Source organism: Euprymna scolopes, chromosome 24 (genome assembly GCF_053919585.1).
Source record: "Euprymna scolopes isolate OS-2025 chromosome 24, ASM5391958v1, whole genome shotgun sequence".
Classification (NCBI taxonomy): domain Eukaryota; kingdom Metazoa; phylum Mollusca; class Cephalopoda; order Sepiida; family Sepiolidae; genus Euprymna; species Euprymna scolopes.
The window spans coordinates 44,296,259-44,311,463 of NC_136505.1; the positions used below are offsets into that span (position 1 = coordinate 44,296,259).

General features: G+C 35.5%; 1 protein-coding gene across 2 annotated transcripts in view; it reads right to left on the reverse strand.

Annotated features, from left to right (window-relative positions):
• Window positions 1-15,198, reverse strand: part of LOC145246682 (GTPase-activating protein skywalker-like) — a 109,433-nt gene extending 94,235 nt beyond the window's left edge. For both annotated transcript variants that reach the window (XM_080108403.1, XM_080108402.1), the window contains exons 1-2: window positions 14,811-15,198; window positions 8,502-8,812 (exon numbers count right to left, since the gene is read on the reverse strand). In XM_080108403.1, coding sequence (XP_079964529.1) covers window positions 8,502-8,812; window positions 14,811-15,123 — 624 coding nt within the window. In that variant the 5' untranslated portion in view covers window positions 15,124-15,198. The remainder of the gene's footprint in view (window positions 1-8,501; window positions 8,813-14,810) is intronic.
• Window positions 15,199-15,205: the final 7 nt, after the last annotated feature.

Sequence of the window (15,205 nt, forward strand, 5' to 3'; positions counted from 1 at the left end):
TAAAACATACTTATCAAAGTATTATTATGTACATCTATATCAAAAACACTTGTAAACTTTTTTTTTTTTTTTTTTAAATTTTTAATTTCAGACATTGTGGACCAGGTGCGTACGCAGACCCCACAATTTTAATGAATCATCATTATGCCAGATCAAACATACCCATTCCTGTGTCTAGATACATCTATCATTATATGTGATCAGTTTTCTATAATAGTCAACCATATAGGAGCCTATTCGTGACCAGACACACACACAGACGTTCAGTTTTATATTATAGAAGATATATAATGTTTTTTTTTATGTTAATTTATTTAAATTTATCAAACACATTTTATTTTAAAAATAAAAAAATTATAAGTTATAAAAATTATATTTTGATGTGAATCTTTGTTATTTTAATCAAAATTGGAAATATTTTTTTAATTTTCATTGTTACAGAATTCATGTGTCTTTCGCCAGACTTTTTTTTTTTTTTTTTCTTTTTAGAAGATTTAAAGATTTTCAAAATTTAAAGAGTTCACTTTTATTTTAATACGACCATAACTTTGATGAGAATCTATGTCATTTTAATCATAAGTGGAAATATTTTTAAAATTTTCACCTGCTATGGGCAAACAGCTCCACTACTTTTTGGCTTCCTTGGTAACGGCAAAGGCTCAGGGAGTAAATCCTTACAATAAATAAATCTGATTTGAAGTCCTGATAGGCAGAATGGTGAAGCACTGCAACACCTTTCCGACAACTCTTCCAGCTGTGCTGGCTCCCACCATATTGACTTGCTTGTCTGGCAGACTTTGTTTGTAATGCCGAGACGAGGAATCTGTTAACTGGGCACACATAGGTCTCCTTATCACTCGCCCATGCCTGCATCCGGAGACTCAACTCCAGCTTCGACTTTATAACCACAGTAGATGCTGCAGTGCACCAAACTAGATGCAGACTACCATTGTCTCATCAGACAAGGTTACCATCATTCTACATGTGACCAATTTGGAATGAAGATCTTATTGGGAAAAATCAACTACTACAGTATTCCTAGATAAATATTTAATATAATCTTTTTTTTTTTAGCTAAGACAAAGAATTAAAAAATTAATTTTCCAAACAGAATAATTTTGAACGACTTTCATGTCTCCTTATGAAGATTAAAATAAAGATATAAGGATACTAAACCTTATGTTTAGAATCCTTATTCCTATTTTGATGAAAATCTATTTTGATTCTAGAAAGTACGGCTTTACGTTGCAAGTGGAACGGTCGCATTTGCGAGTGATTTTTGAAATCTACCGAAGCTCATTACTGATTGAAAAATATCTTTTCAACCTTTATTTTTTTTTAATAAAACGAGCAAAGTCAAATTATTTTAAAAATAAAATATTTAGTAGAACAATATACTCTTTTTTTTTAACGAAAGTTGTTTAAGAAGAAATCCAAATATTTATATGTTCAAGTTTAAACATAAAATTCGGTGGATATTTAGAATTACACTTATTTAAAGAAAAAAAATACAGAAAAGTCTTTATGATGTACATATTTGTCATGGAACAAAGATGTCATATTCCAAAAATCATATGGGCTTGTCTAGCAACTTTTCTATTTGGCTAGTAAACAAAAATATTTAATTGTTAAAGATCGACTAAAGATAAATTTGTCCGTAGAGTCTTTGAAAGTGTCTAAATTTGAAAAGCTCTTCAGAAAAAACTTGAAATTTAAGGATTCTTGCTTAATTCGTGTCTAATGACTATGGATAACATTCAATGCAAATCTGAAATATTTTAATTTTTAAATGGGTAGTGATGTTCATATTATGCCCCCCAAAATTCTTTTTTGAAAAAATGTTCATCTTTAGAGGATGTAAATAAACACATATCAATTAATTGTCAATTAATGATGGGGCGAATTCCAATATTTTCCCAGATTCTGATTCTTCATAAATCTCTAAATATTTAACTATAAAGCTACTATCTTTCCCAGATTACCATAAAAACACATGTTAAATGTATCCATATTTTCTCAAACATAAAAATACACCGGGAGGGGGTATAGATTTTTGTTTTACTGATAGTTTAAAATAAATACATATTTATGATTTTATTATTGCTACCAGCAGTGAAAGGTTTTGTTTTAAACAAAATTAAATTAAAAAAAAAAAAGAGGCTTTAAAGAATCGTTTTTGGCATTGGAAAATATGCACAAATTTTTCTGATTCGGATACTCCAAAAATTCAGATATATTTAAAAATAAAATCATTTTATAAAAAACTTAGAAAAATTGTGACACAAAGTCTCCATTAAAGTAAGATGATGGTTTAATCGATAAAAGTGGTCCATTACGTTCTGTAAGGTTACATATGATTATATAAGCAGGTTATTATTTCAAATAAAGAACTTATTTGATCAAAGATGAAAAGAGAGTAACGTAATGAAAAGCAGACAAATTGATCCGTTAATTGCCAGATCATAAAAGTGATGGATCAATTGAGCAGTTAAATTAAAAGTTTCCCAAAGATGAATCAAAAGAAATCAATTACTATTCAAAGCATTGAGTGCAGCTTTTTATTTTAAGCAACCAAACAATTCTGTTTAATTCACTGTGGAAATCATCTATTAATTTTATAGTTTAGCCTAGATTTTCTTTTTCGACTCAACGTTGTCTGGGAGCAATAAAATTGTCATTATCAACATCATTTCTCTTCATACTTTCACCAGTTTTATGAAGGCCTCCTTACTAATATTACAGTATTGTATTTGGTAAGTGTAGCGGGGATGTAATAGAAATGTTTGTTCCAGCCCGAATTGCCCGAGACAAATAAAATTGTCATTATCAACATTACCTTATTATAATTTGTAAATAAGGAAGAGGAAGATAGAAAACAGTAAGTGTAAATTGCAGTATCTCTACTACTGCATAAAAGTCACTTTATGTATGTGAGTGTGTGGGAGTTCCTTTCTAATAGGTTCCAAAATGGCTGAGCCTATCTTTTGCAACTTTCACACAAAGGTAATTTATATGTCTGGTAGTGTTCTTAGATATGTTTTGTACAGAAATTCATCCGATAAGTACAAAAAACTCCAATGTTAATAGCTTTTCTCTCATAGATAAAAAAAGAAGAATTTATACAGGGGGAACATTTTATGTTACACCAACCAAAGAAAAGAAAATCTCAGCAAATCATTTTCAAAAATCGAAAAAAATCCAATCTTAAAAATAGTCTTTCTCTCTTATAGATAAAAAAAAAAAAAGAATTTTTACAGGGGAATATTTTACATTACACCGACTAAGGAAAATAATAAAATCTCAGCAAATCAAAAAAGAAATTGAAAAAAAAAATCCAAACAGATTTATTGTCATCTGGAGATATAGCTGAGTGGTAATGCATTCGACTACAGATTCGACTAATGATCTCCTGTCCAAGCCCGGGTGTACCTTACCATTTTATTTTAATTTTTTCTTATTAATGAGTTCAATTTACAATAAAAGATGTACCATTTAAAATTGCTGTAAATTATTTCTTCGCTTGCATATTTTAAAACTAAACATTAATCAGAAGCGACTTTTCCAGGGCATTCATTGTCAAACCTAAATATCAGCTGATGTGATAGTGTAAACAAACACAGACGGAATTTGATAAACAACATTATCATCAATTTTTTTTTTTGGGGGGGGGGAGATCAACGGGCAAATTATTCCTCGTAATATATAATAATCAATAGAGGATTGATTCTATCTGCATAAATTAAAATATCATGTTTAAGCGTATTGTACAACCGGGTAACACCAGGTGTCCGCCTAGTTATATTTAAATCTCTGGACTATTTTTCTCCTTAACATCATTTCTCTTCATATCATTGTGAAAGCGAGTAGGATAGGTGAACGAAATTATCTGGGATCAAGAATGTCATTGTGTTTTGTTCTACTTGCGTTCTCCAGGAGCAATAAATATAAAATTACATTATCACGTTTAAAATAGATAGGGTAAATGAATTAGAGTATTATTTTTTTTATTCAACACATTAAAACGAGAGCAAGAAATGGCTTGAGTGGAGGAGAAAGAGAGGGGGAGAGGAGGTAGATAGGGGAGGGGAAAGAGAGAAATAGGGACAGCTAGAGAGAGTGGGACAGATATAGAAGTTTTAATATAAAGATGTAACATACTAACTTAATCTAATTAAAATATTTATGGATCTAGGCAACACTGGATAGTCATGCTAGTCTATTATATAAAGGAAAGTTGTATGCGAATGTATGTGCTAGCATGTCCAGCTAAAAATCAAAAACTACATAAGAAACACCCACAAGTCTGGTATATTCTTCAACATTTCTCAGATGAATAATATCTAAAATTTGAAAATAATTGTCCATTCTTTGGGGGTCAACTGAGCCAGGTTCTGATACAGGGTCTCGATTTTTCAGCCATTTTCAATGCTATCTATCAGATTTACAATACATTATAACAAGAGAGAGGAATGGGCTGGGTAGAGATGAAAAAGAGGTAGGGGATGCAGCCGACTACAATTTGGTTGTCTTCAAGTCCAACGTAAACAAATTCTTGATAAACCGTCCCATTAAATAATCCAATTTACCAAATTTCTACTACTAACAATTACTAAGAAATTATCCCATTGATCAATAACCCTTTTCCTCGAGTGGCCTCTGGGCCTTGATAAGTGGTGACCCCTTTGCAAAAAAAAAAAAAAAAAAAAAAAAAAAAACTATTTCTCTGCCATTCATCTCAAAGGAGTCCAATAAAAAATAATATATAATACCATTTTGTACAGACCCGACTATGGAAGACCAGATAAGAATGAAAAACTTGGATTTGTAAGACCAAAAAATCCAACTTTGACACCTTTGGGACCCGTGGTGCAGTGGATCAAGGTGTTGAATCTCTAGTGTTCTAAGTGAGCATTGTCTGAAGATACAGGGTTTCAATCCTACTCAAAGCAGGACGAAGGATTACTTGACCAAAACGTGGTGAGACAACAACAACTATGGAAGGCAGTAATTACTGAGAATACAGTTAAAAGACTTAGCATTCCTATCCCGTCGTGGTTAACCACCTGATAAAGACGAGAGGATGAGTTGGCCGAAACATGCTGAAACAACAACTATGAAGATGAGGATAATAGTCCGCAAATAAAAATCTGTAAAATGTTCCAATTTGCTGTTGCATTATTTTTAAGTGGTCATTGCACAGACACCCATTTTAAAACCCGTAACATGCCCCCAAGCAACACCAAGTAGCCCTGCTAGTTTAACCTTAAAAAACTTAAGTCTTCACAAATCTATAACTTAATACAGTATGTAGATTATTCAATAGAAAAATAAAATATTTATATTAGGTTTCTGTTTCTTTGTTCATGGAATCTGCGTTTAGAATTAGGCACAGATAGAGAATAGGGAAAATTATTGATAGTGGTTGTAGCTAGTGTTTTTTGTGAAAGTCTGGCTAAGGGGAGAGGGATCATAGATTAGAGCTCAGATGAGCACTTGCCATGAAAATAGAGCATAGGCTCGCAACATCTCCTCTTTGGGAAAGACGTTGCAGGAAAGAGAAAAGGACATCACTTACTAAGTTTCAAAGCCAGCTTTGAACTCTATCAAAGCAAGATAGGGCACGGCGAGCAGCTCTGCCAAGCTGTGACAACAGTATTCCATTTTGGGAACAATTTACTTTAAAATGGGTAAAGTCTAAATCTTTAACACAGTGGCATCAGATATTTATCAATTACCTTTTTTTCTTTTTTTTTTTTTGCATTTTATCTTTAGTGATCGGACAATCACATTTGTTAAAGGAGTGTGAAAAGTGATAACATATGTACAAACAGATATATCTACCGATGATATCATTATCTATTCTTGATATGTGAGCAAATCAATGCCTGGATCCTTAGAAAATGATTTCCAGTCACTAGTGAAAAACAGATGGCTACATTTTTTTTATTTTTTTTACAAAGGATTCACCATTTATCAAGGCCTGGAAACCACTCAAGGATAAGAATTAATGAGTGTATGGTAGTCATTTAGACAATAGTGTAGTAATCGTTAGTATTGGAAATTTGATTACTTAAAGGGATGGCTCAACAAGAACTTGTTTACGTTGGACTAGAAGACGGCCATATTGTCGTCAGCTGGAAAGCAGGCTGACGAAACAGAGTTCCACAGGCAGGCAGTTCTAACAAAGAAGATTTGTTCATGGAATCCATGTTTAAGCTTAGGCATAAATAGAGAGAGGGGAAAATTATTGATAGTGGTTTCAGAGAGACGAGTGTTTTTTTTTTTTTTGAAAGTTTGGCAGAGAAGGGATCATTGATTGGAGCTCAAATGAGATGCTATCAAGACAAACTTTTTCGATCATGGATTGCCCTGACTGATAGCACCCTTCCTGAGAGTACAACATTCAAACTCCTTGGCTTAACATTCACAGATAAAATGAATTGGAATACATAGAAGATATTGCCAAGGCTGCTGCAAAGAAGGCGAGTTCTCTCTAATGGGATAGCAAACTACTCATAACTGCCAATATCCTATATCTCTATAAAGCCACTATTCACCTTTGCATTGACTATTGGTTGCCACATCTGGGCTGATGCACCAAACACTAGTTTCTCCCTCTTAAACAGTGTCCAAAAAAAAAGCCTCTAAACTAATAGGTCCCACACCATCTACTAAGCTCCTACCTCTGTCCCATCACCCTGGTGTTGCATCTCTGTGCTTGCTTTCCTTCAATGGAATGTGCTCTAATCAACATAAATACCTTCAACTAGACCGAGAAGCAGTAATATTCTAACCCCTTGACTGTAGAGGTTTCCAAATGCCAGAAAGCTTTCTGCTCTAACAGCTTCCTTTCTAAAACCATTCTTTTTTTTAACATAAAGGAGTCACCACTTATCAAGGCCTGAAGGCCACTTGAGGATAAGAGTTAATGAGTGTATGGTAATCATTGGCACAATAGTGTAGTAATCATTAGTAGTGGAAATTTGGTATAATTATTTAAGGGATGGCTCAACAAGAACTTGTTTACATTGGATTTGAAAACAAGATATTGAGGTTAGCTGGAAAGCAGAACAGAACTGAACAGACAAGCAGTTCTAAGAAAGAAGCTTTGTTCATGGAATCTGCATTTAGGTTTAGGCACCGATAGAGAATGGGGGAAATTATTGATAGTGGTTGTAACTAGATGAGTGTTTTTTGTGAATATTTGGCAGAGGGGGATCACAGATTGAAGCACTTGTTATGAGAATAATGATAGAGTACAGCCAGGCTCACAATGTCTCTTCCGCAGGGAAAGAGGTTGCAGGGAAGAGAAAAGGGCATCACCTACCATGTTTCAAAGTCAGTTTTGAACTGTCAAGGCAGGATAAGATGCTCCAAGCAGTTCCTGCCCAGATATGGCAACAGTACTCCATCCTAGGATGTACTTGGCTCTTATACAGGTAGAAGATTGCATTGGCTGTGCGATATCTTCTAGAGCGGTAGAATGATCCAACTATTTTTCTGGTGACCTTAGCAACGGATTTGATGTATATGCTTCATTTCAGATCAGGAGTGAAAGTCAGACCGAGAAGCTTGTCAAAAGATGATGCTTCTCAAACACAAGAACTATTCATGAGGGTCAGAGTGATTGATGATGAACAAAAAGAGAAGCTTGGTTTTAGAAGCATTAAAATTAAGCAGCCACTTCCCCCCCCCATTGCACCACGTGTTCAAGATCAGAAGAGAGAGAGAGAGAGAGAATCAGAGAGATCTTGTTCGGTTCCTTTTTTTTTTTTTTTTTTTTACACAGTGATCACCACTTATCAAAGCCCGGAAGCCACTCAGGGATAAGGGTTATTGCAAGTACATTACGTTAGTGTGGATATTTGATGAAGTGTTTACTTAAGGGGGCGGTTCATTAGGAATTTGTTAACATTGGACTTGAACACATCCAAGTTGTAGTCCGGTGGGAAGCAGGCAGACGGAACAGAGTTCCACAGGCGTGCAGTTCTAAGAAAGAAGCTTTGTTCATGGAATCCACGTTTCGATTTAGGCACAGATAAAGAGTGGGGGAAAGTTTTCACAGTGGATTCGGCAAGACAGGTGCTTTTCGTGAAAGATTGGCGAGGGGGGACCAGAGATTGGAGTTTTCCCCCCATTGCACCACGTGTTCAAGATCAGAAGAGAGAGAGAATCAGAGAGATCTTGTTTCCTTGGACGTACTTGGCTCTTATACAGGTAGAGGATTGCATCGGCAGTGAGACATCTACTGGAGCAGAAGAATGATCCAACCATTTTTTCCAGTTTGCCTTTGGAATTCCCTCTCTGCTCCCTTGACTGTATCAACATGCAGAATGGAGTGTTTGCAGCACAGCTTAGGATTCCCTTATAAATGTGGCCACTAACTCATGGTAGCCATTTAACTATCAATAGTTGTGTGCCGTTTTGGAGGTAAATAAGAGTAATAAAAAAAAGGCACACATTATCATAAAGATAAGCATTAGAAAAAACAAAATACTTACGGCATATTTTTTGGAGAGATCTCGCATCACTAACTTGGATGCATTATAGGAATGTTTGTTTAAAGTAAGGAATGAATCCGACTTATTCCGGAAAAGTCCATAAATTGTATTGTAACACTGAGAAGGATCCATGTAGTGTAATAAAAGGCTTATCAACGATTGGATGATTGGGCTGTAAGTAATATCCGGGTTGGTATGTGCAAGAATCGCAAGAATCTTCTGCACAGTTTCGATTCCATGCGTGTTGAGAAAATAATAGCTGGAATTCTTGTGATCTATTAATACTGACACTGGCACCTTGTTTTTGTCACCTGGAGAAAAGAAAGAAGGGAAATACATTATAATTAAACAGTTTAATAAAGTATGCAAAATGCTTCCTTTTTTTTTTTTTTTTTTTTTTTTTTTTACATAGGCCTCACTTATCAAGGCCCAGAGGCCATTCAAGGATAGTTGGAGTTGTCTCGCCAGCGTGCAAGCTTGAGTATTGGTATGGAGAAGTCGAGTTGCCTAAGCATCAATATTCCACCTCTCTGATCTCGCTGTCATACTCTAGAGGAATGGTGAGACCAGTACGTCTGAGACCAGCTCGACCACAATAGCTGCCAGAGACAGTGGGAAGTATCACACTGACCTACCTGCAGGGCTACTCTCCGAATTTTCTATAGGGGTTGTTTCTCTTGGCCTTTGCTGAACCAACAGCTAACGACAATGCAGTGGCGCCTCCTTACATGGTTTAGCTTGCTTGCTAAAGCAAGGAACCAGTGTATGGCACCATGGAACCACATGTGAGAGATTAGGAGATGGTTCAGGACAAGAGGATATACCAGCTGAGCTACAAAGGTACTATCTTTTCTAGAGCCCCCTATATCTCCACAAAACTATTAAACCTGCGAAATATATTATAATCAAACCTTCAAATAAAGTGCACAAGAGGAAGTTACAAAAAAAAAAAAAAAAACGATGCATCTACCAAACCCTCATTTGCACCATTCTACTGTAGCCCATGATATGGTGTCCCACAGACAAGTAGTTTGATTAGTCTCCAATATTAACCCTAGCAGACCAAGTTACCAATTGTTACAATATTTTTGGACTATAATGGGGGTATGATCCTGCATAATTAGGAGATTCTATTTATAAATGATGCTGCTAGGAACTGACAAATCAAATTAATTCATGTTCTGCTACCAACCAATCAGAAACCAGAATTGCTCCATAAATATTAAATCTTTCTGTAGCAATTTCGCATATGTTTTTTCCATCTCAACATGGGAAGAATCTTTTGCTCTGTGGATTTCACCTCGAGAACTGTCTACTGCAAACCAGTCACCTCTCAGGACTTGTGTAGAACAACGAATCATCGGAAACTGTTCTGAAACTAAACATGGCTTACACTTCTAAACTGATATACCGGTAATTTCCGAAAATGCTATATACTGAGTTACCGCTAAACCAGTATTTTTCCAACCACATGTTTTTGTGTTGTCAGGGAGCTAAAAATAGCTATCCAATCGCTGCTTAGCTTTGATTTAGCGCAAGCCTAACGTTCTGCAAATGGCTTCCTTTGTTTTGGCAGAGTTGTGAGTTGTTTTGTAGCCTAAAGTAGCCATGAAGCGAGCTAGTGACGTACCAAACACTTTGACAGGTAAAAGCATAAGACCTCCTTTTTGTTGGGGGACCAAAAAAAAAAAAAAAAAGGATAAAAGTAAAACAGCTTCAACAGTATTAATGTTTTAATTAACTGCACTAGAATCAAATAACAATGAAAAAAAAAAAAGGTCAAGAGAGCAATGTTTACAGTGAAGTTAAAATAAGTTGTGATACTATCCAAGTTCCCGTTCCCCTTCCCCTCCAGTGATAAGAAAAAAATAAAAACTATAACAAAAATTAAGAGGAAACAAGTTGATCAACAAAACAAAGGTTATATGGAGTGAGTTTAGTAGAAAGGCAAACAAAGAAGAGAAAGTTGTTCACCAATGTACACAAAAGATAGCTGAAATAGGATTGTTAATCAAGGTGTGGCAGTGATTGGGAGAAACGACCGGACAATAGAGGTCAATATATTTAGAGTTCATTCAAAGACAGTTTTAGAAGTAACAAATGAATGGTTCTCATCTTGATGGGGCTCCATGTTTTGACAAGCTTCTGGGCTTGACCTTCTGATCTGAAATGGAACACATATCAAATCTGTTGCCAAGGTCACTGGAAAATTGGAAAGATCCTTATACCGCTCCAATAGATATCTCACTCCTGATTCTCTACCTATATAAAAGCCAGGTACAGCCAATGATAGAGTACTGTTGCCACATCTGGGTAGGAGCTGCTAGAAGTAGCTTGTCCTGCTTTGACAGAGTTCAAAATAGACTTCGTAACTTAGTGGGGGATGCCCTTTTCTCTTCCCTGCAACCTCTTTCCCACAGAAGAGACGTTGCGAGCCTGTCATCTCTGCTTTATCATTATTTTCATGGCAAGTGTTCGTCTGAGCTTCAATCTATGATCCCCCCCTTGCCAAACTTTCACAAGAAACACTCATCTAGCCAAAACCACTATCAACAATTTCCCACACTCTTTATCTGTACCTAAACCTAAACGTAGATTCCATGAACAAAGCAAGTAATCCAATTTACATATTTCCACTACTTATGATTACTACGCTATAATCCCATTGACTAATGTATACCCATTAACCTTTATCCTTGAGTGGCCTCCGGGGCTTGATAAGTCGTGATTCCTATGTAAAAAAAAATAACAAAAAAACAATGAGTTTTGGGACAGTTTACAGACAATCTGGAGTTTGTTACTGAACCAAATCTGACTGAAATTTTGTGTAGACATTTGTTATGATAATGTGCAGTGGACTAAGTATTATGGTATCCATTCGATGCACAGTTAACGATGAATAGGGATTAATGCAAAAATGACTACAAATTTAACTATATCAAACCATCAATTTGGCATAAGGCATTCATTCCAAGTCAACAGACTATAAATATTAAAAAGGTCTCTTGGGGTTTTTTTTGGAGGGGGGGGGGCTAGAGGAAAGGGAAGGTTACTTCCAGGAAGAAAACACCTCGATAGAATGGAATTTCAGTTTCTTTTATGTGAAATGAGAACAGTTTTACTGAAGTAAATAAATAAATAAAAGGGCTCTATTTGTTGTGGTGTGTCCACCCTTCCATTTATTATAAAGACTGGGAGGTTAACACACTTGTTATACACAAGTTATTCAAATGTACATTTGGCAGTCGGACTAACATATAACCACACATCTTTACTTTTCTAATCAATATATTTTGTATACAACCATAAATTTGGCATAAAGCATTCATTTCAAGTCAGCAGACTATAAATTTTGCCAGATTTTAACAAGTTAAAAAATCTAATCAGCTGTGTGTGTATGTGTGTGTGTTCTGCTAAAAGGACAAAACTACACAACAAAGAACCACAAATCAGTATTGCCCAGCATGAATAATATCTAAAATTTATTTTATCGTTATTTTCATGGAAAGTGTTCGACTGAGCTTCAATCTATGGTCCCCCCTCGCCAAACTTTCACAAGAAACACTCGTCTAGCTGTAAACACTATCAATAATTTCCCCCACTCTTTATCTGTGCCTAAACCTAAACGTAGATTCCATGAACAAAGCTTCTTTCTTAGAACTGCACGCCTATGGAATTGTCTTCCGTTTTCCTGCTTTCCGGCTGACTACAATATGGTTGTGTTCAAGTCTAAAGTAAATAAGTTCTTGATGAGCCGTTCCATATAAGTTATTAAATTTACCAAATTTTCATTACTAATGATTACTATATTGACCAATTTCTACTGTACACTCTTTAACCCTTATCCTTGAGTGGCCTCTGGGCCTTGATAATGTGGTGATGCCTTTGTAAAAAAAAAAACTGGCATAGATTTCATAGGAGGATTTGTTTTCCAGTAAATAACTAAAGGGAAGTAATTCTAATTTTTTTTTCACAGAATTAATTTCCTTACACAACTAATTTTAGTTCTTCATTATTATAGCGAAATTTGAAAATTAAAATATTAGATTTCAAGTGAAACCAACGGTATCTACTGAGATTTCATGTCACAGTAATGAACATATGAACATATCAAAAAAAAATTACGAAAAATGATGAGGTATAAAGTTAATTATTAATGAAAATAGTTTGTTTTGTTTTTTTTTACATAGGCATCAACACTTATCAAGGCCGAGAGGCTGCTCAACGATAAAGGTTAGTAATCGTTAGTAATGGAAATTCCGTAAATTTGTTAACTTAAGTGGAACGGTTCATCAAGAACTTGTTTACGTTGGACTTGAAGACAACCATATCGTAGTCAGCTGGAAAGCAGGAAAACGGAAGACAGTTCCACAGGCATGCAGTTCTAAGAAAGAAGCTTTGTTCATGGAATCTACGTTTAGGTTTAGGTACAGATAAAGAATGGGGGGAATTATTGATAGCGTTTTCAGCTAGACAAGTGTTTCTGGTGAAAGTTTGGCGAGGGGAGGGGACCATAGATTGGACCTCAGACAAGCACCTGCCATGAAAACAACGATAAAGCAGAGACAAACTTGCAACATCTCTTCTGTGAGAAAGAGGTTGCAGAGAAGAGAAAAGGACATCCCCTACGAGGCTACAAAGTCTATTTTGAACTCTATCAAGGCAAGATAAGTCCTTTCTAGCAGCTCCTGCCCAGATGTGGCAACAGTACTCCATCCTTGGACGTACCTTTTTCGAAGACAATTAATGAAAATTGAGTTTTACAAAAATAGAAACTGGTAACTTCGAATCAGAACAAAAAGGGGGATAAAACTTTTCTGCAAACTAGAAATCTTTGGCCAATTTAGCAATTCAATACGGCAATACAGGAGATACTATTGGTTTCACTTGAAACTCAGTATTTCAATTTTCGAATTTTGATACAATTCGAAAGAAGAATCCTAATTTCTAAGGTTTTTTTTTTTGTTAAATTTTCTTACCAGTTTGTTCAAGCTGGGTATGGGGTACCCTACCAGATGCCAAACATTCACCTGCTAACTCATATATTCCAAACAAGAGACCTTGTTAAGATTCTAACTGTCCCTTTAAGTGCAATTATTTGCATCTCTCTTGCACTTAGTTCACCAGGTATATTTGCCAGGTAGTTTTTGAAATTCTTTTTCATGAGTTCAGTTGCTCCTATAATCACTGAAATGATAGAGATCTTTCTAAGATTCCAGTTTCTTTTCATGCCATCTGTGTGTATGTGTGCATGTCCAGAGAGAGGAATGAGCTGAGCAGAGAAGAAAAGAAAGGTTATTTCCAGGAAGAAAACACCTCAATGGAATGGAATTTCAGTTTCTTTTATGTGGGATGAGAACAGTTTTACTGAATAAATAAATAAATAAATAAAAAGGCTCTATTTGTTGTGGTGTGTCCACGCTACAGATAATAAACTCTTTCACTTACTAGAAAGACTGGGAGAATATGTTTCTCGGTGTTAGCACACTTGTTATACACAAGTTATTCAAATGCGCATTTGGCAGTCGGACTGACATATAACCACACATCTTTACTTTTCTGTTCAATATATTTTGTTTACATTTAATACTAAGTTGTGTTTTTCTTCCGAACCCTTACGGGACCACACTATTCAAAATTCCCACAGAAAAAAATAAAAGCACCAAAAGAAAGTCAGAGAGTAGAATGAATAAAATGGTGTGAAACTGGTAGTAGCCATGATGAGGAGTGCAATTCGCTTCCTGTATGAGAGCCAAGTACATCCTAGGATGGCATACTGTTGTTACGTCTGCGCAGGCGTTCAAAATAGACTTTGTAGCCTTTTCTCTTCTCTGCAACCTCTTTCCCACAGAAGACACTGGTGTTATTTTCATGGCAAGTGCTCATTTGAGCTCCAATCTATGGTCCCTCCCCCTTGCCAAACCTTCATGAAAAATCACTTGTCTAGCTGAAATCACTAGCCATAATTTCCTCCACTTTTTATCTGTGCCTAAACATAAACATGAATTCCATGAACAAAGTTTATTTCTTAGAACTACACACCTTTGGAACTCTGTTCCGTTTGTCTGCTTTTCAGCCGACTACAATATGGTTGTCTTCAAGTCCAATGTAAACAAGTTCTTGATGAGCTGTCCCCTTAAGTAATCCAATTTACCAAATTTTTATTACTATTACTATGATATTGTCCCATTGACTACCATACACTCGTTAACACTATCCTCGAGTGGCCTCTGGGCCTTTTTAAGAGTTGATTTCTTTGTAAAAAAAACAAAAAAAGAAAACGAACCAGATAAACAATAGGATACTTACCTTCACCAAACAATTCTTTATCCATTTCTTCGTAAATGCTGCTGTAGGCTTTATGTAAGTGTGAGCTAAGATGGCTCCAGAGTGATCTCCGCATAATATGATCCATTGGCCAATGGTTAGTTCTCAAGAACTGTTTCAAGGGCTTTAAATCATGGGAGTTCAATAAGAGGAGGAGTTGTTCTTCTGAACAGGATGGTGTTCGGATTGGGGATGAACTTGGTTGCATTGCCTTAAAAGAGTTAATATTCTTACAATACTCAGTGATTTTCGGCATATCCACATACTGAGTAAAAATCGTTTCATTATCCTCCATGATTGCAATTTTTTTATTTTTTTAAGTTTTACAAATAAAAATGGTGCATGTAAGAGATAAATAGGTTTTATATCGATTATAT